The following is a 27,268-nucleotide window of genomic DNA, read 5'->3' on the forward strand; positions in this document are numbered from 1 at the left end:
CCCTCATGTAGCAGGTCCATAGGTTTGGAACAACTCGAGGGGTTTGAGATTCATGATCAGGAATCTCACGTATGCAGGTGGAAGAAAGCCCTCTATGGCTTGAAGCAAAATTCCCCGGGCATAGTATGAGAGGATTGATAGCTATCAGATGAAGCTGAGATTCAGTAAGAGTGAAGCCGATCCAAACCATTGTTTGAAGGTTGTGGATGATAGACCTCTCATACCAGCACCTTCTGAGGACGACCTATTTCAAACAGGTGCAGACCCTCTCACTTGCAGAAGTAAGAGGGAGTTGGATTCCGGATGTGGAATGGTAAACTGCAAGCCCGTGACTACCTCGAGGATCTTAACTTTCAAAAGTTATATGGTGATGATGCCAGACCAGATTTGGGAAATGCCTTTGAGTTCCATAAACTCATTTGCATTGATGTTCTTCGTGAACTTCTGTCTGGACATATGTTTTGCAGTTAGCATGGTGAGCTCATATTTGGTTGAGCCTTACTGGATTGGTGCTAAGAATCTTCTGAGATATCTTTCGGGCACAATCTCTAATGGATTGAGATACACTGCTGAAAATATGACGCTGCATGATTATTCGAATGCTGATGGGCAGGCAGTGTAGAGGATCACTAGAGCACTTCTCACTGCTAGTTCTCTTTGGGTTCTGTTTCGATATCATGGATGAGCAGGAAGCAGAAGTCGATTGCTATAAGCACCGCCGAGACCGAATACATAACTACGAGTATGATCTCGTATGAAGTTGCCTAGTTGTGTAAGCTCTTCAGTGAACTATTGTACACATGATGAATACCACTATGATTCTTTGTGACAACCAGAGGGGGGATTCAATTATTGAGGAATCCCGTATTCGATGATTTCTCTAGCAGATAGACATCAAACGCTGCCTTATCTCAGATATGGTAAGTCGATGAGCGAAGAGGCTCCATTGCATTGAGACTGATGTACAGGTCGTAGACATTTTGTCAAAGCCTTGGGAAAGGTCAAATCTGTGACTTTCTCAAACGACTTGGAGTCGTTGAGAGACCTTCTTATAAGGGTCCTGCATGTTGCATACATTGAGCTTTGGGAGATTTGGGGGGCTTGGGGTACTTACTGGAGCAACATATGACCACAGGGCAACTCACCCTCCCTTGGTGGTGCGCTATGTACAGGATGATAGGTTCAACCTACCCTTGTGATACCTCGTGGAAACTTTGGAACATGATGATTAGTTCTCCTGTGGGCCGGGATGATTAGTTCTCCCGTGGCCACTGTGAAACAGGATGATTAGTTCTCTTGTGGCAACTGTGGAATAGGATGATTAGTTCTCCTGTGGGCCGAGATGATTAGTTCTCCCATGGCAACTGTGAAACAGGTTGATTAGTTCTCCTGTGGGCCGGGATTATTAGTTCTCCCGCGGCGACTGTGGGGCAGGATGATTTGTTCACCTGTGGACAGGATGATTAGTTCTCCTGTCGAGGCATCCTACTCATGCAGTTTGGTACTCATGTGAAGTACCTCTCATCTGATCAATGAGTAGGGAAATGGGGTTAGGGACCATAGTAGTACTATCGATGGATGCATCGTTGTATCTACCGTACTCCCTATGCTAGGATGACCTCCATTGATCTGGGATCAGTGAAACTGATCTGGTATCAGTATGAGTGGTTTGAGACACTCTCTTGTGATATTGATCTGGGATAAATAAAACTGACTTCGGGTCAGTAAGAGTGATGTGACACTCTCTTCAGATGAAACTGACTTTGGGTCAGTAGAGAATGGCATGAGACATTCTCGATCAATTCTTCTTCTTCATGGTTCAGTAGAGCAGAGCAAAGTAGAGCAAAGCAAAGCAGAGCTCAGTAGAGCAGAGCAGTGTTGAAATTTGGTACCGGAGGACAGGTGGTTCCCTAAGGCTTTGATCTTTGGCATAGGGAAAAGTGTCCAAAAGAATTTAATTTTTCTCCTAAAGTGACTTTATAATCTTTATAAAGTCAAATCTAATTTAAAAGTGACTTTAAGTGATAAAGTTACTAAAGTCTAATTTTAAAGTGACTTTAATAAAGTCAATGTAAAATTAGAAAGGAAAAGTGACTTTGGAAATAAATGACTAAGTGGGTCTTTATTAAAGTGGGGTGAATTAAAAAATAGAAATTGAGATTTAAATGAGCATTTAATCTCAGCCCTAGATCTCAATCTATTTCGGCCATGGGATTTAGGGATTCTCCAAAAGTCACTTAGGGTTAGATTAAAGGAGGGAAAGGAGGAAAAGGTCATTCATTCTTTCATGAGCAGATTGAGTGAAGGAGAGTAAGAGAGCAAGGGAGATTTCTTGACAGGGAGGAGAAGGAGGCAACAGCTTGGCACACATTCCAAGCCAGCATTCCAGCAAGTCCATACAGCTGAGTTAGCACACAATGAAAGGCAGGATTTTGGCACGATTTACTAGAAAGGCAGTTCAGCGTTTTTGGAGAAGGCCGTACAACGTTTTTGGAGCAGGCCGTACAGCAGTTTTCAGCAGTCCATACAACAGTTTCCAGGCAGGCCATACAACAGAATTTCACGCTGAAATTTGGCACAAAAATCGAGGAGGTCGTACATCATTTATTGCTGTTTAGTTTTGCTGTTTGCAGTTTTTCCAGTTGGCTGTGAGGCACAGAAACGAGATAAGTTGTAAAATTTGCTTGCTGATTTTTTGCTGAATATTTCTCACTGTAAAAAGCATTTTCCAGAAATAAGAAAGAGCTCTCGAACTGGTTTTCGCCAAGAGTTGTAGGGGGTTTTTCCAGGGTCACCTTGACAAAAAATCACTGTGTTTAAATGAGTTAAATGGTTGTTTGTATGTGCTGATTTTTATATTTCTGCATTTTCAGCGTTCTGTAAAATTTACAGAATTTGTGTTTTCAGCAAAATTTATTTTTCAGTTGTTAAATGTATGGATATGAGAAAGGGCATTTGACTATTTTGGAGAAATAAGGTGAAACTGAAAACCGGGGTGGGAAATGTTAGGATATTCCGACACATAGGAAATAGTTAAGTACAACTTGGTCTAGTATAGAGTTAGGTAAAGTGTGTTTCTTTACCGTTGTACATTTTGTAACTTACAATCCGACGGTCACGATATGTAGTGATCCGACGGTTCATTCTCTCCTCGGTATTACCGACACTTGATCCGTGGCTTGACACCCGATTGGTCCATGAATTCTATTTAAAGCGCATGGAGGGTCATTTGTAGGGTAATCCGTGCATGAGAGAAACATATGTAAATTTTCATTCTTTTATTAATAAATTGCCTGAAGTGGCCGCGTTGGCTCAGGCCGTGGACTGTTTCCCTCTTTGAGGGTTTTAACCACGTCAAAATACTGGTGTATTGATCTGAGATCTCGTTGTGAGCGGTGTCCTTTTGGTGTTCTGTCTGAGGAACTTACCCTGTAAATTCCTACAGGAAATGAGAAATTTTAACATGGTATTAGAGCTTGAGTGCTGAAGTGCAGTTTGGGACAGCGAGGAGGAAAATTACAGCCTGCTGATTTTTCACTCAGAAAATTCCAACAAGCTGATTTTTCACAAACAACAGTTTTATTTTTACTACAGCAGTGCTATTTTTCAGTTTTTAGGACAGTAGGATGTCATTGGGATTGAGGGTGGGGGATAGGTTGGATGGGCATAGCAACTACAGCGTTTGGAAGGAGAGAATGCAGAGTATCTTTGAGGAGGCAGAAGTCTGGGACATCATGGTGCATACCACACAAAACCCTGTTGTTGTGCCTACTGATGCTACTCAGTTGGCTGAGTATAATAAAAAGAACAACAAGGGTAAGAGACTGATTCTAGACAGAGTCAAAGACCATTGCATTCCTCATGTGAGAGGAAAGAGAAATGCTCATGAGATGTGGACAGCATTGTCCAATCTCTACCAGAGTACTAATGAGAACTGGAAAATGGTCCTGAAGGAGAAGTTGAAGACTATTAAGATGGGTAATGATAGTGCAGCTGGATATCTCACAAAGATTACTAATGTGAGAGATGAGTTGGCAGTAGTTGGAGAGGTCATTCCACCCACTGAGTTGGTGCGGATTGCAGTGAATGGCCTCCCCCGTTCATGGATGAACTTTGCTGATGGGGTTTGTGCACGTGAGACCCTTCCCACATGGGAGAGGTTTTGGGATGATTGCATTCAGACAGAGATCAAGAAAGGTCAGCTTGGGGCAGCCAAGCCAGCTGAGCAGGATGAGGATGTAGCACTGTTGGCAGGAGGCAAGAAAGGCAAAGGGAAGAAGTAGGCTTACACAAGCAATGGTGGGAGCAAAGGCAAGGGCAAAGGTAAACAGGATAACACAGAAGGACTATTCCAAGGTGAAGTGTTGGAATTATCAAAAGATGGGACACTATGCAGTTTTGTGTCCGGAGAAGAAGAAGAAGAAGGGGAAGAACCAGAGCATGGCAACTTCAGTAGAGGTTGAGGGCTTTGCAGATCGATTTGACCGGGAGTTTGCATTCACTGCGTGTAAGTCCTCTAGTGCAGGATCACCTGCCACACAGGTTCAGAGGGAGCATGCTTTTCCCTTGATTAGCGGAGCATCTTCGGGTATCTGGTATGTGGACAGTGGGGCTTCACGTCACATGACAAGAGTCCATGAATACTTCTCAGAGCTTTCAAAGAGTGGCACTGATATAGAGGTAGTACTTGGTGATGACAGAGTTGTTAGAGCAGTCGGGGTGGGAACACTGACATTTCAGAGGGAGTCCAAACCTCCCTTGAAGGTGTCAGATGTTCTTTATGTGCCAGGGATGAGGAAGAATCTCATATCCGTCTCAGCTTTGGAGGACAGAGGATATGAGGTACTGTTCAGGGGAGGACAGGTGTTGATGTATCCGAGGGGCACTCTAGCTGATTCAACTAGAGTGATAGGTTTACGCCATGCAAAGGTGTACAAGTTTGCATTCCAGCCCCTTTTGGCATTGAACAGTAGTACCGACAGCAGAGCTAGCAGTTCTGAGCTGTGTGAGATTTGGCACCGCAGGATGGTGCATATGTATCATGGAGCCTTGAGGACATTGCGGGAGATCACTACAGGTGTGCTAGATTTCAGTATTGATCACTTTGATACTTGCAGAGGATGTGCGATGGGCAAGTTTGCCAAATCCCCTTTTCCCAGCAGTGACAGTAGAGCAACTGGGATACTTGATTTGATTCATTCTGATGTGAGCGGTCGGATGTCTCATGTTTCCTTGAGTGGATATGAGTACTATGTTTTATTCATTGATGATCACTCCAGGAGGACCTGGATTTATTTCTTGAAGCAAGAGTGAGGTCTTCAAGCGGTTTCAGGAGTTCAGAGCTCTTGTGGAGACACAGACAGGTCGGAAGATCAAGTCCCTGAGGTCGGACAATGGGGGAGAGTACACCCTTGGAGAGTTTGTTGACTATTGTGCGAAGGCAGGCATTAGGAGGGAGTTCACTGTTCCTTACTAAAAGAATGTTCAATGAATTAATTCACATGGAGCAAACAGCTCAATGATAATACAAAGATATTTACAAGAATAGAAACATCAGGTTTCTATGTAGAATATCGAACAAACAGTTTCATCTAAGAAACTGCTAAAAGAATAAGAATAGAAACATCTAAAAAGACTGAGCATTACTAAATAGAGATATAGAGATATATTCTAATACCCTCCCTTAATGCTCAATCTATTTACAACACCAATAGACCCGCGAAATTTTACAAATTTATCAGGACCAAGAGGCTTGGTAAAGATATCGGCGGGCTGCTCTGTGGTGGGAACATAGTGCAACTGAACTGAGCCGTCTTCAACCAACTGTCGAATGTAGTGGCAGTGAGTTTCCACATGCTTTGTTCGTTCATGAAAGACAGGATTCTTGGCAAGTTTGAGCACTCCCTGATTATCACAAAACAAAGAAGTAGGCCCTGTCTGAAAAACATGCATATCTGCAAGCATACGACGAAGCCAAACTGCCTCACAGGCTGCCTTAACTGCTCCCCGATACTCTGCTTCTGTTGAGGAGAGAGCCACAACCTGTTGCTTCTTACTAGTCCAAGTAACAGCTCCAGATCCTAGACTAAATACATACCCAGCTGTAGATTTACGGTCATCAACCGAATCGGCCCAGTCAGAGTCAGTGTAGCCACTGAGAGTAGAAGTGGAGCTGTGAGTATATAAGAGGCCATAATCAGAAGTACCACGCACATATCGTAGCACCCGCTTTGCTGCTATCCAATGATCAGCTTTAGGAGCTGACATAAAGCGAGAAATGTAGCTTACTGCAAAACTGATGTCAGGTCTGGTAGCAGTAAGATAGATGAGACTGCCCACTAATTGCCTGAATAAAGTTTCATCCACAAGAGGAGAGGATGACTGTGCTGAAAGTTTGAGCCCTGGTTCCATAGGAGTCGTGGCCGGTTTGCAATCCTGCATTCTGAACCTTTCCACAAGATTTTTGGCATACTTGGACTGAGAAAGAAAGATCTGATTTTCAGTCTGCCATACTTCAACCCCCAGACAGTAATGAAGAAGTCCCAAGTCTGTCATCTCAAAAGTTCTGCATAGATCTTGTTTGATCCCATGGATCAAATGTGCAGAGCTGCCAGTAATGATAAGATCATCCACATAGACAACTACAAACAAGATATCATCATCAGTATGCTTGATATACAGGTTTGCATTAGATGGACTCCTCTGAAAACCTTGATTTGTCAGATACTGATCAATTTTTATGTACCAAGCCCGAGGAGCTTGTTTCAATCCATAGATGGCTTTAACTAACCGACACACTTTCTGTTCTTGACCAGCAACCTTGAATCCTGGAGGCTGCGTCATGTAGACTTCTTCTTGGAGATCACCATTTAGGAAAGCACTTTTTACATCCATCTGATGAACTTTCCAATTGAACTGAGCTGCTAGGGCAAGCACAAGCCTGATAGTACTCATCTTGGCTGTAGGAGCAAAAGTCTCCTCATAGTCGATGCCTTCCTGCTGTGAAAATCCTCGAGCCACAAGCCGAGCTTTATACTTGTCTAAGGTTCCATCAGCTTTGTATTTGACTTTATACACCCATTTGCAGCCTATGGGTTTTTTGTCTGCGGGAAGATCAGAAAGAGCCCATGTGTGATTCTTCTGAAGACTCTGAAATTCTGCTTCCATAGCCTGTTCCCACTCAGATATACCCTTAGCTTCTGAATATGTTTGAGGCTCAAAAGTACTGTGAAGGTTAGCCATAAGAGCAAAATTGACTGTAGACTGTTGTCTGTTCTTATGCCTAGAAGTTCTACCTTCAAGGAGCTCATCATCCCGAAGATCACCTATGGTTTTAGCCCACCATTTTGGCCGAAGAGAAGAAGAACCAATATCAGGATTAGAGGGACCAATATCAGGAGGAAGAGAAGCAGGCTCAAGAGCAATAGGGATAGCAAGAGGGGGATTAGCTTCTGGAGGAAGCTCAGATAGAGTAGTATCAAATCTTGATGCTCCATCATCCCTCCCATCAGATGGACTGACTGGAAGAAGAACACTGTGAGGCGGATCCTCAGAACGCTGCTCAGAAGAAGAAGACTGAAAGAATCCTCTGTCTTCATCAAATACTACATCTCGACTGAAGCTAAGTCGACCAGTGGCTATATCTATCAGCCTATAAGCCTTGTGATGATCACTGTATCCTGTCATCATGAGTTTCTGACTTTTGGAATCCAACTTAGATCGTTTAGCAGATGGAATCCAAACATATGCAACTGAGCCAAAAACTTTGAGATGACTGATCTTAGGCTTACGACCAGACCACACTTCTTCAGGAGTCTTCCCTTTAACAGCCTGAGTAGGGGATCGGTTAAGAAGGTAAACAGCAGTAAATACTGCTTCAGCCCAGAATTTGTTTGGAACACTCCGGTGTTGTAACATGGAACGAGCCATTTCAACAACCGTGCGATTGCGACGCTCGACAACACTGTTCTGCTGGGGAGTGTAAGGTGTGGTGAATTGACGTTTGATGCCATGAATATCACAGAAGTTGGCAAAAGCTGAGGAACAAAATTCCCCCCCATTGTCGGTCCTAAGGGTCATGATATTACAACCAGATTCGTTTTCAACTAAAGTTTTAAACTTCTGAAAGGTACTAAGAGCATCAGATTTATTTTTTAAAAAATACACCCACATCTTTCGACTGAAGTCATCTACAATAAGTAAAAAGTATTTGCAAGCAGTTATAGAAGCTGTATTCATAGGACCACAAATATCAGCATGAAGTAACTGAAGTACCTGGGATGCGCGCCAAGATTCTCCATTTTTGAATGATGACCGATGTTGCTTTCCCGCTTGACAGGCGCTGCATACCCCCAACTGCTGAGTCTGAATATCAGGTAATCCTGACACAAGTCCCTCCCGAGAGAGCTGAGAGAGATACTGCATATTGAGATGCCCATATCGCTGATGCCATAGAGTACTGATGGGAGAGACACGAGCTGCTAGTGCCACTTCTGGAAAGTCACTGGTGTCAAGTAGCCTGTATAGACCATGGTCCTCGAGGCCAGTAGCAACTGTCAGACTGGTCTCCCTGTCAATGATGGAGCACTTGTGTGCACTGAACATAACATCAAGCTGAGGAGAATTCCTCATAATCTGACTGACAGAGAGCAGATTAATCTCCATACCAGGAACATAGTATACATTTAGAAATATGAGCGTGCGTCCACCAGACTGAATTTGAACTGTACCCCTGCCAGCAACAGTGTACTTTTCACCTCCACCAAATACAACTGAATCACTGAAAGGTGAAAAGTCAATAAACCAGTCACGCCTGTGAGAGAAGTGGCGTGATGCACCAGAATCAATGTACCATGCAGAGGAAGGTACATGTTCTGAAGACCTTTTAGCCATAAAGGCGTAAAAGGCAGAATCTGTCTGCTCGGAATGTTCTGCAACATTCGCTGTCTGATGTGACCCTCCCTGTTTCTTTTGTTCAGCAGCAATCCTCTGCCTGCAGTCTTTCTTCATGTGACCGAACTTGTGACAGTAATTACACTGTACACTTTTCTTCCTGTTAGGATCAAAAGACTGAGATGATCCTCTCTGCTGAAAAGACTGAGAGGACTGATATTTTGCAGCAAATGCATTTTCCAAGGGCACTGATGAAGTACCACTACCAAACTGCTGTTTCCACCTATCTTGCTGCAGAAGTTTGGTACATAAATCTGAAAACTTCAGATCAACATTTGTGGTTGTAATGTTGAGTGTTTCAATGAAGTGTTCATAAGATTTTGGTAGACTCTTCAGGGTAATGACTACCATATCTTCTTCCTCCATGGTCCGACCAATGGCGTCGAGCTGATCTCGAATGTCTTTAATTTTGTTGAGATGTTCCTGTAAAGACATATGTTCATCCATCATGATGGAGAACAACTGATTTTTTAGAAAAAAAGCTCTGCTTTTATCAGATGTCTCATGCAATTCTTTCAACTGTTCCCAGATTTCAGCAGCTGTCTTGCCAGAAGGGATCTGTGGTAACTGATCATCAGCTACAGAGAGCTTGAGAAGCATAACAGCCTCTCGATTGCGATCATCAAATTTATCTTGATCGGTCCCGGCTGTACCTGGACGAAGCTCTTTGCCCAAAATGAGTTGATCAAGACGCCTGTACTCAAAAATGGTCAGCAGTCTTTGTTTCCAAATGTTATAGTTGCTGCCATTAAACCGTTGATTTCCTTCTAACATCAGATTGGTAAGTGTGGCCATTTTCACAAAGAGAATACAAAAGTATGACACACAAGAACAATGTAGCTGACTGCTTATGCTGGTGAAAATTTAAAGAACGGACTTTCAGCTGTCTAAAACAATAGTAGTACTGCTAATACAGTTCTGAGAATACAGTTTGCCACAAGAAAATGCCGGTCTACCATAAGAGTATACTGATGCAATAAACAGATGTCACAGGTCTGAGTTTGTAATGAAGACTGTCAGGATCACAAGAAAAAATTTCCGCTGATTGGTAACCCACTGCCGGCAATCAGAACCATACATACAGCAAATACAAAATTTGAAATACGGACCCACATATGCTGTCTCAGTTTCACGTTTACACTGCTGGTAAATACCACGGATATATTGGCCCACAAAACAAATACGCAGATCTGAAACAAATACGATCTATGCTTCCGGCAAACACCACAGATGTATTGGCCCACGTGAGCTTCACGTCACGTCTCAGGTATATACGTCTCAGGTATATACGAGTTTGAAATACGTGTCACGTCTCAGGTATATACGTCTCACGTCTCAGGTATATACGTCTCAGGAATGAACCACGGTTTTCAAGTATCCACGGGTCTGCAGTATATATTAACCACCTGCGAGATTTTGTATCCACGGATTTTTGAAATATATATATAACAGGTTTCAAATGTCACGGGTCGGCAGAATATATCCACGGGTTTCAAAAGAAATATATATTAACCACGGGTTTCAAATATCTATCCACGGGATTGAAATATCATGACCACGGGTTTCAAATGTATCCACGGAATGAACCACAGTTTGCAAATATATATTCACGGGTCGGCAGAATATATCCACGGGTTTCAAAAAAAAATATATATTAGCCACGGGTTTCAAATATCAAGACGCCTGTAGTGATATCCTCCTCTTATCTCATAGCATAGCGGATAAAAAAAATAGGGTGCATTTCCATCTACGGGATTTTGACAGAGTTGAAATAAAAAACACGATTTTGAAACCACGATTTTGAAACCACGATTTTGCCTGCAGATCGAATTTTCAAACCACGACTCTGACTTTCAAGAATGAGTTTTGAGGGAAAACACCTGGATCACGATTGCTGAGGAATTCCACGTTGTGGTCGAGTAGCCGCTAGACGAAGACGAAGATAGCCGGATTCACAATTCTAAGCAAAACTGGTCAGCCAAAAAAAATTCCGCTCCCATGAAAACAGTCACCGCCCCAAAGTTATTTTCTTAATAAAAAGATCATGCAAGGGAAGAATCCATTTCTGTATCGAGATGGACGACTGTAAGCTTTTATCACAGCGAGCAAAGCCGAGGCTAAGACTCAGTGAAGGCTGCCTGGCTTACAGAGGGCTCGACCTTAGAAAGGACTCAAGAGATTACGATGCAGATAGAATTACTGTTTCAAGAAGAATCTCTTAACCTTGCTCTGATACCATAAAAGAATGTTCAATGAATTAATTCACATGGAGCAAACAGCTCAATGATAATACAAAGATATTTACAAGAATAGAAACATCAGGTTTCTATGTAGAATATCGAACAAACAGTTTCATCTAAGAAACTGCTAAAAGAATAAGAATAGAAACATCTAAAAAGACTGAGCATTACTAAATAGAGATATAGAGATATATTCTAATACTTACAACCCCCAGCAGAACAAGGTTGCGGAGAGGAAGAACAGATCCATCGTAGGGGCTGCCAAAGCCATGTAACATGATCAGGGGTTGCCATTGTTCTTGTGGGCAGAGGTCTGCAACACAGATGTTTATTTGCAGAACAGGAGTCCACATCGTGCCTTGGGGAACATGACTCCGGAGGAGGCTTTTTCTGGGAAGAAGCCTGATATTGGTCATCTTCGTATCTTTGGGTGCATTACATACTCCTACATACCCAAGGAGAAGAGGACCAAACTAGAGCCCACCGCAGAGAAGGGTATCTTTGTGGGCTACAGTGAGACCTCAAAGGCCTTTCAGATTTACATTCCTGCACAGAGGAAAGTTCTTGTCAGACGGGATGTGAAGTTCGAGGAGGACAGGGCCTTTAGGAGGTCACGGGAGTTAGAGTGTCTGGATCAGCCAGACCCTCAGCAGCAGTTGAGTCAGTTGCAGGGATCTAGTGGGCAGGGATCAGGAGGATCCGGAGGTACATCTATGAGGATGTCAGGTCCGTCAGTGAGCAGTGGCTCGCCGAGCCAGAGGGGTGGTGCTCCGGGCAGCATGTAGAGCAGTTCACAGAGCAGTTCACTAGGGAGTCCACTGATGGACAGTTCACACGGTACCTCAGCTTCTACAGGTTCAGGTGCAGGCAGGAGGACAACAGATAGACAGTCAGGAGTTTAGGCTCCTGATGATGATGATGAGGAGGAGTTTCATTCTCCTATGGGAGAAGCGCGCTCAGGGAAGAGGAAGGCCAAGTGGCTTCAGGACACCTTGAGAGATGCCACATCTGTTGCTGAGCCTAAGAGGCCAGTCAGAGAGAGTAGACCACCTGAGATGTTTTGTAGCTATATGGCAATGGTTACCAGCATCCTTGACTCTGAGCCTTCTAGCTATGAGGAGGCAGCTAGCCAGCAGGTCTGGAGAGAGGCCATGTAGGAGGAGTATTCTTCTATCATGAAGAATGATGTTTGGGAGGTGGTGCCAAGGCCTGAGGGAAAATCCGTGGTTACTTCCAGATGGCTTTACAAAGTAAAGCATGCTGCAGATGGCAGCATTGAGAAATTCAAAGCGAGGTTTGTGGCTAGAGGGTTCTCCCAGGTAGAGGGAGTTGATTATGAGGAGACCTTCTGTTGCCCTTGCTGTCTCGCTGATGCGAAAGCTGCATCCTCCTCTTCCTCCTTCTCGACTTTGATTCCTTTGCCGCTATTTCCCACCTTGGTTAACTGTCTGATCTCTTCCTATCGAAGAAATGCCCACTTTGCCTCCCAATTGGGTAGAGAAGCCCTGCCCAAAATGCTCTGGACAAAGGTCTACCAGTCTTCAGTGACTACATTTAGGGCTATGTTGCATGAAACTTCAAAGAACCCGACGTTTCCGGCTGTACCTGTACCCAAAACTCCAAAACTTGGCGGAAACTTGGCAAAAACTCGACCATCATGTAATCATCTATTAGAGTTAATATAGACTTGTTTTTCCTTTTAAATTGTCATCTATGGATCTTATTCCCTTTTTTCTTACAAGATAATGTGTTATTCACTTATATATATATGTAAATATACATATATGATGTTTTGGCTAATGTTTCGGTCAATGTTTCCATTTCTGGGAGGTGACATTTCTAAACGTCCCGTTTCGGAAACTCCGAAATGTTTCAGCGTTTGGTGCAACTTAGATTTAGGGCAGTCCTGACCATGAACTCAGGATTTGGTGTAGACCCCACGAAAGTCAACTGGTCTAGAATCCCTTGTAATCTGAGAAGGAAGGGATCGATTTCTTCTCTCTTCTGCATCGGTACTGTCTTAGCTGATTCTCAAGCAACATCTTCTGTTGAACGGAAGTTCCCTCATACAAGGTGGTCAAGGCCTCCCACATTTACCTTGCTGTGTACTTTTCATCAATTTGTGGGACCACATGATCCTTGACCTCGTCCAAGATCATGCACTTCGCCTTTGCTTGAGCCTCCTCGTATTTCTTGAGAGGATCAACATCAACCAGAACAACAACTGTCTTCAAGGCATAATCCTTGATGCGATTCTTGTCCAAGACTGCTAGGATCCTGGCCTTCCAGATGACAAAGTTGGATGCTCCATCCAATCTGTCCTGATCCCTCAGTCCATTAACTGCCATCTCTGCTCAAATGAGTGTCAAGCAGGTTCTCTTCTCCCTCTTTCGTTGCTTCCCAGCAAAACTCAGATCTGGATTTGTTTGGCGCTAGAAATCCTCTAAGGAACAAGTTCCCTCTAGACTCCCTCTGAGTCCCGATTTCCTTCACGGAAACCCTTCCGTCAAACAATGTCGAATCACTCCTCTCCAATCCTCCTTTGCTGTTGCTCAGCAACCTGAACCCAGATTTATTTGGCAAGAAATCTGTTAAGGCAGTGACTCCCTCTACCTCGGTTTCGTCTCCTCAGACACTGTTCTGCAACAACAGCAACAGCGTCCCACCATCACCACAAATCTAATCTTCACTGCTCCTATTGCCCCGACAATTGACTGATTTGAGCCCCTCAAGCTCTCCACTGGCCCAGAGAGCTGACGCAGTCGTTGCGTGGGCTCCTCTCGGCTACTGTGTCACCTCCCCCTGGCTTAGAAAGATGACACAGGCCCTGCATGAGCTTCTGCGTCACTCCTCTTGCATTGTGTCACCCCTTCAATTGCTCCTCTAGCTCTGAAACAACACTGTCACTCAGGACAGCTACGTCTCTGCAACAGATTTGCTAGATCTTCTCGGCTGATGGCTTTAGTGTCCTATGATCTGTAATTGCTTTGATACCGTATGAAAATTTCTGAATCTTTACAAATAGAAATCCTACTGGGATTCCCAAATGCTGATTGAATTTTGATTGTGATGAGACTTCGAATGTTCAAACTTGACTATCATGATTCATCATTGACATCTGATACTCTGTATATATAATCATTTACCTCCTCCATTTCACACTAGGAATAAAGGAAGTCAAATTCCTCAAAAAAGGAAAATGAATGTTCACTGGAAGTGATGTGAAGTCAACTCACCATCCAACTGAAACTAAATTGGAGAAAAAATTGGGTGAAGTGGCAAACGCCTGAATTCCACTCAGGTAGTTTGAGATTTTGTGAGATGAAAATATCTTTGAGCATAATTTTGGTAATTTGAACTAGGATACAAATATTCCTGAACAATTATAGTTAATTTGAATTGGTATTAAAAACATTGGAGCGCAAACAAATATAAATCTGCTATTGACAGATATAATCATATATATATTTTATTAGATAATTGATTGATGATGTTACATAGAAGGGGTGCTTGGCTCAATGTCATGTAAAATAATTAGGCAAAAGAGCACGATCTAAAGATCATGGCCTTTCATCAGGAGGCACCCGAGGCTGTATATAAGCCAGAGGCCCCTTCTATGTAACATTATCATCTCATATTTTTCAATACATTTCTTATATATAATTACTTGTCCTACAATGGATGTCTTTGTCTTTGAAGTATTCTGAAGATTATTGTAGGTTACAAACTTTTTTCATTACGTTGGTATCAGAGCGTAAACGAACTTTGTTCGTTACATATGTATCATAGCATTTCTCTGAGTATACAAACATTGTTCATTACAAACATCCTTGAGGTAAATTTGGTAAATTTAATTTGGGTAAAAAATATCCTTGGTATAATATGGGAAATTACACTGGGTGAGTTGGTAACCAGAGTTGGGTAATTGGTAACTAGGCAGAATCTCACCTGCTCGACATGGTTAAATCCTCTAAGCTGCCACTTTCACTTCCATTTTTTACAAGCGAAACCTGCAATCATGCACTGGGGTTAGACAAGATTTGAACTGAGGCGGGTGGCAATAACACTATGATTTCCAACCACATGGTCTATCCCTGACAAGATTTTTTATATTATATATTATAATTATATTAATGATATACTTTTTTATGTTGCAGCATCCTTGATTATATCTGGTGAAAACGACAAGTATTTTTTTCAATTCAACCAGTGTATTTGTCTGTAGTTTTGAAGTTGCACAGTATCAAGAGGCACCCAAGTCGGTGTATAAGCCAGGGGCCCCTTCTATGTAACATCATCATCTCATATTTTTCAATACATTTTTTATATATAATTACTTGTCCTACAATGGATGTTTTTGTCTTCAAAGTATTTTGAAGAAATTGCAGGTTACAAACTTTTTTCATTACATTGGTATCAGAGCGTAAACAAACTTTGTTCGTTACATATGTATCAGAGCATTTCTCTAAGTATACGAACATTGTTCGTTACAAACATCCTTGAGGTAAATTTGGTAAATTTAATCTGGGCAAAAAATATCCTTGGTATAATTTGGGAAATTACACTGGGTGAGTTGGTAACCAGAGTTGGGTAATTGGTAACTAGGTAGAATCTCAACTGCTCGACATGGTCAAATCCTCTAGGCTGCCACTATAACTTCCAATTTTTACAAGCGAAACCAACAATCTTGCACTGGTGTTAGACAAGATTTGAACTGAGGCGGGTGGCATTAACACTATGATTTCTGACTGCTTGGTCTATCCCTGACAGGATTTTTTATATTATATATTATAATTATATTAATGATATACTTTTTTATGTTGCAGCATCCTTGATTATATCTGGTGAAAACGACAAGTATTTTTTTCAATTCAACCAGTGTATTTGTCTGTAGTTTTGAAGTTGCACAGTATTTGTTCATTGGGTTAGAAATAGCTTTTCAAAGTTTTGTTTTGTTTTTAAATAAGCTTACAAGATTTTCTATAGAGACAAGAATTTGACACTGTCCTTATATTTTCATTGTCTATTTTGTTTTGATAGGAATTTATTGCAAATGAAGGTGAAGGGGAGGCACCTCTTGAGGGATCAATTCCAGATATGACATCTTTAACTGAGTGAGCAGATTTTTAAAGTTCCACTCTTATAGCAATATGAAGAAAGACTGTAGACTAAAGCTGAATTCTCTGCAAAATATTTATTTAAGATGAAAACAATCATGATTCCTTGATATTATGACTGCACCTAGGTTGGAAAATGTTAATGTTAAATAATAATCATAATAATAATCATCTAATTTACAGTAACAACATTGACATGTGAGAGCCCTTTGTTTATAACTGCAAATATGACTATTTTTTATAGGTATTACATAATCTTACAAAAGATCTACCAAGAGAAGGCCGAGGCAGATTTCTTGTCTTTTGAGCGTAGAGTAAGAGGTATCCTAAAGAATATTGGAAGGGATCCGGATTCCATTCCAAGGGAAAGCATTAAAAGCTTCTGCAGAAATGCCAGAAAATTAAGAGTATGCTTTCTATTCTGTGGTGGTTCTGTAGTTCTTATATGTAGGGTTACAATTTTTTTTTTCTTTTGTCTTGGTAATATTGTCAACAATTTTGCTTCTCTATTGTTTGTTTAATTTTGTCTGTCTCAAGTACTGATTTAGGCGTTAAAATGCATTTGAGTACCAATATGATGTTTGAGTAGATAATTAGGTCACTTTAGTTGCAATAAAACATTGGAATCCTGGAATCCCTGTATTGCTTACAAAACAGGTGAAGTGTTGATTTTTCTGTGGCACTCAAGAATCTGGTTTGAGTCTAATATCATGATCACAAACACACTCAAATGCCACAACACTTTTACTTTGCACAGTGGAATAACAAATAACAGTGAATCAACTATTACAGAAGACAAATTTTAACCCAGCACTTTTTATATTACAAACTTTAATAGAACAATCTTAGGGCTTCCATACCAGGGATTATGGCCGATACAAGACAACTACTAGGGCTTGTTATCAACAACTATGATGACCAATTTGTCCCTGAATAATGTACACTTGAGTTGCTGATGCTGCACATCCACAGTCTGTCAAGTCCACGTACCTTGAACACATTTGGCAGGTACTTTGCTTCCTCTTCTGCTCCCTCAGAAAGTGTGCATCTCCAGCTCAACAATCTGCCACTATCAACCCTCCTGCTGCTCCAAGAGTGACTGAACTTTGGCCCAAACAAGTCTGCCCACTAGCTGCTCTCCTGTTCCTCCAAGAGTGCCAACTCTTAGGGTCTTAATCACTGCCCACTTCTTGCCTCTCTACTGCTCCAAATATGACCAGACTTAGAGCTTGGAGCTGCCCTCTTATCTCTGATTTGGCTCACTGTCAATCACAGAACTAGGGCCCAATAACTAGCCCTCTTGACTGCCCATTTAATCCTCCAAAAGTCAATTCTTAGGGCATACAATGTACAACCCTCTTATTGTGACAAATCTGCCACTTGTCCACAACACTTAGGGCTACCCAAACAGCCACTGACAGTTGTCCAACCACTGTACTTACGCTGCTTCAGAACTTTCCAAAACCAGACCTACAATCCCTAGCAAAACATCAATATGAAAGATATACAACATACCTCTCTAGGATGCCGTCATCTGCCCTCAAATACTCAGTCCTGTGCACAATATCTTCTAAGGTTTTTGTCCCTGTCTTGGGCTTCATGTAACAGCTGCAGTGCTGTCCCAACTCGGTCTAACAGTCCTCAAAGACCTATGCAAATCCTCCTCCAAGATTGCCAACTCTTAGGGTCTTAAGTTTTAACCACTGTCCACTTCTTGCCTCTCTACTGCAACAAAGATGACCAGACTTAGGGCTTGGAGCTGCCCTCTTATCTCTTATTTGGCCCACTGTCAATCACAGAACTAGGGCCCCATAACTAGCCCTCTTGACTGCCCTTCTCCAAAAGTCAATTATTAGGGCATACAATGTACAACCCTCTTGTTGTAACAAATCTGCCACTTGTCCACAATACTTAGGGCTGCCCAAACAGCCACTAACAGTCCTCCAACCACTGTACATAGGCTGCTTCAGAACTTTCCAAAACCAGACCTACAACCCCTAGCAAAACATTAACATGAAAGACATACAACATACCTCTCTAGGACGTCATCATCTGCCCTAAAATACTTGGCCCTGTGCACAATATCTTTTAAGGTTTTCAGCCCTGATTAGGGCTTCCTGTAACAGCTACAGTGTGGCCCCAACTCAGCTGAACAGTCCTCAAACAACTATGCAAATCCTCCTCTGGAAGCCCTATAATCCTGTGCTACAACTCAGCCTTTATATCACAGCTGTTCCAGGATTGTGCTGCAGTACACACATGATATTTCTGCCTATTCACAGAGAAATTACACCTCAATACATGCACTGAATCTGCCTCTCGAACTCAACTAGGCCCAATCCAAACACAAGAAAGATGCCAAAACTTGCCCCTTTCTTCAACTTGGATTTGTTCCTATAGGTCTGCTGCTGCCTCATATGTCTTTCTCCTTGAAGAGATGCCCTTGGATAGTTGTGTTGAATGAACTCACTAGTCTTCTATTTATAGAGGTCTTGGTGAGTTTTCCCTTAGCCACCAAGGGTCATCACTTGACTCCAAGCCAAACTAAACAATTCTTTTAACCTCCATAAAACATAAGCCAAAATTATTTTCATCCAACCAACGCCACGCCATCTATGTTTTAGGTGCCCCTTAGCTCCTTAAGGGTGCCCCACATGCTTTCAATGAACAAACCATTGAAATATCCACTTGGTTTTGTGCCCACAACTTTGGGTGCAAAATCCACTGCTTGGGTACACTTGCCCACAAAAGCCCATGTGGGTCAACTTCTCCCAAACCCTGTACTCTAGGGTGTGGGAGTGCCTCCCAAGCTACATAAATCAACAAAGAGTAGTTTTGAACCTTAGTTGCACAAAACCTGGAAACAGTTACGGTCTTGAAACGTGATGTCTCTTAATTTTGGAATGAGAGTATTTAGAAACCTAAAGAAATAGATATTTCAAAAAATAATTTTTTTAATTTTTAATTCCTAAGTATCACATTATCTTACAAATTTTATATGTTGATGAAAAAATTTAGTGTGTTTTAGGAATTATTTGACTTAAATCTGTCATTGGTTCCATGTCATTAGTCATTTGTTTACTTGTTGCAGGTCCCATGCAACTTTACAGAGGTTTCTTGTGCCTGAAACATAGGTTGTTTAGGATGAAATGTGTTGAAAACTTGGGTCCACTTTTCAAGGATACATTCCTAATGCTGAAATGCAATTGAAATGTTTCAGCATTTTTCAAAACTCATTTCCAATTTTTTTGCATTTTTGGTTCAGAAATGCATGGGAGGGGGAGGTTTCCTGCAACTTAGTTTTGAACTGTGTTCATTTTGTGATCAAGGTGAACTATCCATTATTCCATGAACCCTGTCTTGACTTTCACCCCTAATCCTTGGATGTTAAGGCAGGGATATTGTTGGTTTTTCTGGTCCTGTCTTCCGGATGTATCTCAAAGAGTAAGATTTCTGTTCATTCTTTACTTTTTAGTCAGATGAAAATGGCTAAAAATGAATTTATAGTTACAACTTTCTTAGACGTGATATGTCTAAAACACAGTCCTCCATTTTGTTGAGAGGTAACTGATCTATTCTTTATGCTCAAAGTGAAGTAAACCCATATCTTTGAGCTCCCCATTTTATCTTGTGCTGAGTTTGAGCTCTTGAACATAGCCTCTTTACTTTTTTAATCAAATGAAAAATGACTAAAAGTAAATTTATTGTTAAGCTTGTGTTATATGAAAGATAGACAAGATATGAAAGATAAACACCTACTATTCATTTATTCCTATTGATATACATTTATACAATATCTTGTCCCTTGGTTTTCATATACCAATTAGTCTCTTGGATTCCATTGACTGTTCACATTCCACACCCAAAACTGTTAGTGGATTAGATGTCCAACATTCCCCTCGTGAATCTAAAGGGGTATATTCGAGTCCAAGAAGAGAGCTATAATACAAAAATACAACAATGCATGACAACAATAGGTTGAATGTGCTCTTTGAGTTGATGGTATAAGGTGGGAGAACTCGCTGTCTCAATCAGTGGTGGTTTAAGGATGACCACCAACACTGGAATGTTTAGTGCAGTTCCCAAAACACTTCCAAATCTGTCTAGAAGCTAAAATCTTCTGCGAGAGGAAGTGCTCCCTAATGTTGTGAAAAGGGAGACCTTTGAGGTCTCAACCTGGAACTCTTCTAAATCTGGCTAGAAGCTGAAGTCATCTGCAAGAGGAAGTGTTCTGAGAAGGGAGACCATTGAGGTCTCAACTTGCGGTGGTTTAAGGAAGGGATTTTTTGTCTTTGGATACAACTTTGAATTTGGGTATGGCTGACTCTAGCTCTAGGATTAGGCTGTGGCTCAAGCTCGCTTGATGTATCTTTGAAGCTTGTTGATGACCATCAATTCCCCCTTGTTAGATACAAGGTAAGAAGATGAAGAAAACTCAATTGCAAGAATTTTCAATACTTAAGAACAAATTCTGTGATGTGAGTGAAATATCTTCTTGGCTGTTGGAGTCCATTGCCAAGAAGTGATCCATCTAAGGTGAATCTTCGTTCTTACAGGAGGCTTGTTTCTGAAGCATTTGTTTGAATGATGAGTATTTCTATGACAATGCTCACATGGGTGAAGATCAAAACAATGATCTTTCACATGGCTAGCTCTGGCACAATGTTGGCATCTGACAATTTGTTGTTGTGGAGGAGCAGGAATAGGTGAAGATGAACCTTCATGAAGAAACTTGAAGCAAAAAACTTTTCATACGCAAGAAAAATATATATTTAAATATTTATTAATAATTGAATAGACAGACGATGATGTTTACAATGGGGCTTCCTGGCTTATATACCACCATGGGCACCCTTTGTGAAAGGGCATGATCTTATGATCGTGCCCTTTCATCTAATTAAACCTAAAATTAAATAATAACCTAAAATTAACTAATTTTTTACATAACATTGCCTTCCTCTCGAAGGAATGCTTTGTCCTCAAAGCATAAGTAACAACGGATGTTGTTGAAGAATGATTCATTCTCCCATAAGCGTCTTCTTCGGTTAAGTCCTTCCACTTGATCAGATATTCCAAGATGATCAAGGTCTCACACTTTAAAAGGTCTTGGATTAATCTCTCAAGTTCCGTTTTTTGGTGATGTGGATATCGGTATGGCTTGATGTTGACAGGGTCTGACCCTGCCTTGACTTCTATTGTATGCTCAATTTCCCTATTAGGTGGTATCTTCATAGGTAGGGCTTGAAATACTTTTTCATGCTTCCGCATCAGATCTTGTATCTCTGGTGACTCTTCACTGGTCCTATTTGCAGATAACATTTCTAATTGGTGACATTGTACTACATAAGCAGGTGCTCCTTTTCGACTTAGCTTCATCATCTGAGATGATGATATAAATTGATTTTCTGGTGCTTGGAATCCATGTAGCTTGTACTTCTGACCTCCCCATTTGAATTTTATAAATTGTACTTGATGGTTGGCGGCATAAGTACCTAAAGTTCGTAGCCATTGGATACCTAAGACTACATCTACTCCTCCTAACAGTACCGTGAAGAATGGAGACTCTAGATTAAAGTCTTGAATCTGCAAATTGACCTTATGGCATTTCCCTACCTTTTCAATCTTCTTACCATTAGCTACCGTCACTTTCATGTTTGGTAAGGGAAATGAAAAAATATTGAGTCTCCTTGCCACGGTTGCATCTAAAAAATTGTGTGTGCCACCCGAGTCGATGAGAACCACTACGTTGTTCTTCTTTATGTGTCCTTTTAACTTTAAAGTCTGAGGTTGTGATATACCTGTCATAGCTGATAATGACACTTGCGGAATACTTCCGTCATCTAATTCTGGTGAGGATTCTAGGGCGTCTTCTGTGTCTTCTATGTCATAATCTTCACTATTTGAACCATTGGTTGCTTCACAATTATATAGGTTCTTTGGTTCTTTTCCTTTAGCACATCTATGTTTGGGGTCCCACTTCTCACCACAGCGTTTACATTTACCCTCTTTTATCCTTTGCATTTCCACATTAGATTTTTCATCTTCACGACGATGTGGTGGAACATATCTTGTATTATTTGAGTCCACATACTGGGGTATCCTTCGTCTTGAATAAGTTTTTTCCGCTTTTGACCAAAATATTGGTTCGGATTTCTTTTCGGCTGTTTTTGCTTTTCGTCTTGCTACTTCTATAGATGTAATGTCATGCATCTCAAGTTCTGCTTGTAAATGGGTTTTGAGTCCCGAGATGTATGACTGAATTAGACGAGATTCTGATAACCCAGGTACTCGTGTTACTAAGGTCTCCCATTCTTGAGTGTATTCGTCCACACTTCCTTTTTGTCGTAATTTGATGAGTTTTGAAAAGAACTCTTCTTCCTTTACACCTTGGAATCTTTTAAAGAATGCATCTTTAAATTTCCTCCAGCTAATGACGTGTGTTGTCTTTTTCCACCACATATACCAGTTATATGCTTCTCCCTCCATTTTCATGGATGCATGCCTGAGCTTTTCGTCATCGTCATTGATGTCATATATCTCAAAGTATTCTTCTGCTTTATTTATCCATGCAACATTGTTTTTTTCGTTTCCATCGAATTTAGGCATCTCGACTTTTGCCCTTCGCTGGTATGTTGCTAATGGTTGAGCGAAAAAAGGGTGTTGATTGGTAAAGTTATCCTAGAGTTGCTTGTTTGTAAAGGCTGTGTTACTCGCTTCTTGGTGGGGTGTCGCTGATTCTTTTGGGGATTCAACTTTTTCATGAGAGTCTGTTGGCTTTGTTGAATCTGACGAGATGTGTTCTTGATTCTCTTCACCTTCTTTTAGTAGTTGTTCGGGTGTACACTTCGACCTTTTACACAAAAATTTAAGCATTGTTAAGACCTCTCTGATACCTGCTTCTGTTTGGACATGGTAATTTTCCATCTTTATTTCTATTTGACTTGTCGTATCGTGAAGATTTTTGATTTCATCAGCTTGCTCCCCAAGCTTGATCTGGAATTCATTTAATCTTTTACTGACCTCGTCGTGGTTGTTATTTGTCTTATGCTCCATATCCCACAATTTTCTTTGGAAATCCGCCATTGTCATTGTCGACATTGAGTGGGTTTGCGGGGGTGTGTCTTTATTTGCCAGCGAAAATATTTTTCCTCTTTTTTTTTTTTAAATTCAATTAACTAAAATAAATTTTATACATATAAATTTTACTTAATTAAAATAAATTTAATTAATTAAATTAACTTATATATATATATAACTTTTAATTAATTAAAATAAATTTAATTAACTAAATTAACTTATATATATATATATATATAACTTTTAATTAATTAAAATAAATTTAATTAATTAAATTATATATAATATATAATATAATTATATATATGTTATATATATTATATATAGATTACCGTTATATATATATATATATATATATTATATATTATATATATATTGCAAATATATATATATATATATATATATATATATATCCACAGTTACGTCCGCTGGTGGGGGTCACCTCGGTTGACCGTTCAAAGAAAAGCCCTCAAGCGGATATCACCGCAGCACTTATTCAAATTAACGCAGGTCCACCACACAGGATAATCAACGACGCCGATTTTCGGTGATGGTTCAGCGTATCAACAGTAGGAACTCACAACTTACCACAGGTTACCGCAGTGTATTACTGCAGGTTAACGCAGAGGAAAACGACGCTGGTTCCCTGAGGGTTCAGCGTATTACTTTTGATGCTGCAACGTTTTTTTCTTTTTTTGGCTATGGTGTGAGATTGTAGTTCGCTGTTTTAACTGCAATCCTGTAACAACACACTCCAGACAGAACAAGGATAGTCCACACGCACCGCTTTTTTTTCTGAAAGCCGTAGGGCCTGATGGCCAGCAGAACTTGTGGGTGTCACCAGTTCGTGTTGGCTCTGATACCAATGAAGCAAAAAACTTTTCATACGCAGGAAAAATATATATTTAAATATTTATTAATAATTGAATAGACAGACGATGATGTTTACAATGGGGTTTCCTAGCTTATATACCTCCATGGGCACCCTTTGGGAAAGGGCATGATCTTATGATCGTGCCCTTTCATCTAATTAAACCTAAAATTAAATAATAACCTAAAATTAACTAATTTTTTACATAACAAAACCCAACACTTTGAAACTTAATGGGTTTAGAATAGTCTGGAGTATGAAATGACACCTCTTTGTCATATCCAAGACCGATTCTGTGCTTGTTGCTGACAGTCTCTTCCCAAGGTCTGATGATGGGCTTGGGAAGTGCAGGTTGAATTTTTGCATTTGCATGCAAATCTATTCTTGAGATGGGCTCAATGATCTGATCAATTTCTGGTTGCTGATGGGAGTCAACTTCAGACTAAAATAGAGGATTGTTTCGAAAAAAACGAGTTCAGAATGATGACTTTCTGTTGTAACTCATCTTCCTGAAGCTTTGATTCAAGCTGCAAAAATTCAATCTTTTCGTGTGCATCTTGTAGACAATTTTGAATATCGACAAGAGTGGTTTTGCTGATTTTGCCTGTGTCATTAGCAAAACATAGTATCAGAGTTCTCAAGAACTCTAATACTGTATTATTTTTGGTCATTTTTATTGAACAAGTATGGTGAATCTCACAAGTAATGGAATAATAATCTCTGTAAACTTGCACCAAACAACTAGTGTGCAATAACTCTTCAAGGAAGACAATACTAATGACTTCTCTCCTCCACAAAGGATTGTTTTTATATAAAGTGCAGAAAATACACCAACAATTCTATTTTATTCATGAAGACAACTCTTTAAACAACACTGGTGCAACCATATAGCTCAAAGTTTACCCATATAATTCAGCTCATCTTCAATGCACATATAAAAGAGACCAAACACACATAACTTTACTGTTCAATTGATCCGGATTTAAACAGGAACGCAACAAATTACAGAGATAACCATATACACAAAGATGCAGCGGAAATAATACTTCATTTCATTAATGGAAAATACTGAAATATGCTTACAACCAGAAATGGAAACAAACTAGCTAGGGCGATGGTAGCTTATCTCTGAGAAGAGATGTGATGGCTACATGCCTCTGAACTGTGTTACAATGAGGCTCGAAGGCCTATTTATTGTTGAGAAACAATGGAAAACCCTTAACATTCCAAAACCTAACCCTAGGAGATGAAACGCCAAACTGTGGGCCCCGTTTGGGGGTAAGTTGGTACATCAACTTCCCGGGGTCGTAACTTTGGCATATGATCTCCGTTTGACGCGTACAATAGCTCATTAGAAAGATCTATCCGAGCACTATCATTGTTGGAACGGGCAACATCGGTCCATTCCATGGACCCATGTTGCCCCCGGATTCCCCAAAAAACGTCGTTTAGGGCCTCAAAACGGCTCCGGAAGTTCAGGACCCGAAAAACTGCTAAAAATAGTAAGTTGTGCTACAATTAAGGAAACTGAAAATGCTGAGAAAGACAATGGTGGGGGTCCAGGTGGACTTGGCAGGTGGCCACCAATATCCACCTGGATCATTCCTCCCCCCTTAGGAAGCAATGGTCCCCATTGCGTTGAGCTCCTCCATGAGATGAGGAAACTTCTGCTGAACTTGTTCCCTGGTGAGCCACTTGCCCTGCTGAAGGAGTTGGCCTGCTTTGACAACTCGATACAGTTGGATATTCTGTTGGCGAGTGTTCTTGATCTGTGTGTCCATGATCCGATCAGTTGCAGCTTGTTCCATGCAATCTGGATTTAATTCTGTGGGTTTGAGCTGTTCTGCAATGTCGGATGTGTCTAGCAATGGTGGAAAGTATGGCCGGAGGCGGTCCACATTGAATACTGGGTGCAGGCCAAGGAATGGGGGAATGCTGAGCTCAAATGCATTGTTTCCCATAGCCTTAGTAATGGTGTAAGGACCATATCGGAGTGGTCTCAATTTCCGATAGGCTCCAGTAAGGCGTTCCTTTTGCAAATGCAACCAGACTTTGTCGCCCACCTGAAACTTGTGTGGCACCCGATGCTGATCATGTTGCTGCTTGTACTTGGCATTTGATTTCTCAAGAATGTCATGGACCTGTTGGCGAATATGTTGGATTCGCTCAATGAAGCTGGTGGCCTTATCTGTTTCGGACTGGACATGAGCTGAAGTCATGTGAGTAGCTGCAAGTGGCATGGCCACATCAATGGGGCATAGTGGCTGGAATCCCAAACCCACCTGAAAAGGGCTATGGCCAGTGGAGCTGTGAAGAGCTCGGTTGTAGCTGTGCTGAACATAGGGGAGGCTCTCGTCCCATGTGCGTGGATGCTTTGAGTTATACATGCGCAGAATGTGCACAATCATCCTATTGACAACCTCTGTCTGGCCATCAGTTTGAGGATGGAAGGCTGTGGACTTCGTGAGTTTGGTGTCCAGCATTGACCAGAGACTGGACCAAAATGTGCTGAGAAACCGACTGTCCCGATCTGAGATGATAGACTGTGGGATCCCAAAGTGCACCCACACTCGTTCAAAGAAGAGTTTAGCAGTGGCTTCTGCTGTGATATTCTTCTTGCAGGCCACCATGATGGCCATCTTCGAGAACCTGTCGACGACCACAAAAACACAGTCATTTCCATGCTTAGTGGAAGGAAGGCCTGACATGTAATCCATGGAGATGGATTCCCAAGGTCGACTAGGGGTAGGCAACGGGGTATAGAGGCCGTGCTTCTTAATGGCCGGTTTGGCAATGGCACAGGCAGTACATGATCGGATGTACTTCCTAACGTCCTGTCGAAGATTCGGCCAATAGAAATAATTTTGCAGTACTGCCACTGTTTTCTCGACCCCGAAATGCCCTGCAGCCCGACTGTAGTGTGCTTCCCAAATCATCTTGGCACGCTCGCTTGAAGGAACACAAAGGTGACCGAGGTGGCATAATAGGGCATCCTGGAGGTGAAAATCTGC

General features: G+C 41.3%; 1 protein-coding gene across 4 annotated transcripts in view; it reads left to right on the forward strand.

Annotated features, from left to right (window-relative positions):
- LOC149244898 (NEDD8-activating enzyme E1 regulatory subunit AXR1-like) overlaps positions 1-27,268 on the forward strand; it is a 303,335-nt gene that overhangs the window by 203,290 nt on the left and 72,777 nt on the right. For all 4 annotated transcript variants that reach the window (XM_089457594.1, XM_089457593.1, XM_089457592.1 and 1 more), the window contains 2 exons: positions 16,233-16,306; positions 16,554-16,716. In XM_089457594.1, the coding sequence (XP_089313720.1) occupies positions 16,233-16,306; positions 16,554-16,716 (237 nt within the window). The remainder of the gene's footprint in view (positions 1-16,232; positions 16,307-16,553; positions 16,717-27,268) is intronic.

The sequence above is a fragment of the Pinus tabuliformis genome, chromosome 7 (genome assembly GCF_031772625.1).
Source record: "Pinus tabuliformis cultivar Carrire ecotype Pingquan chromosome 7, CPIR1, whole genome shotgun sequence".
Taxonomy (NCBI): Eukaryota; Viridiplantae; Streptophyta; class Pinopsida; order Pinales; family Pinaceae; genus Pinus; species Pinus tabuliformis.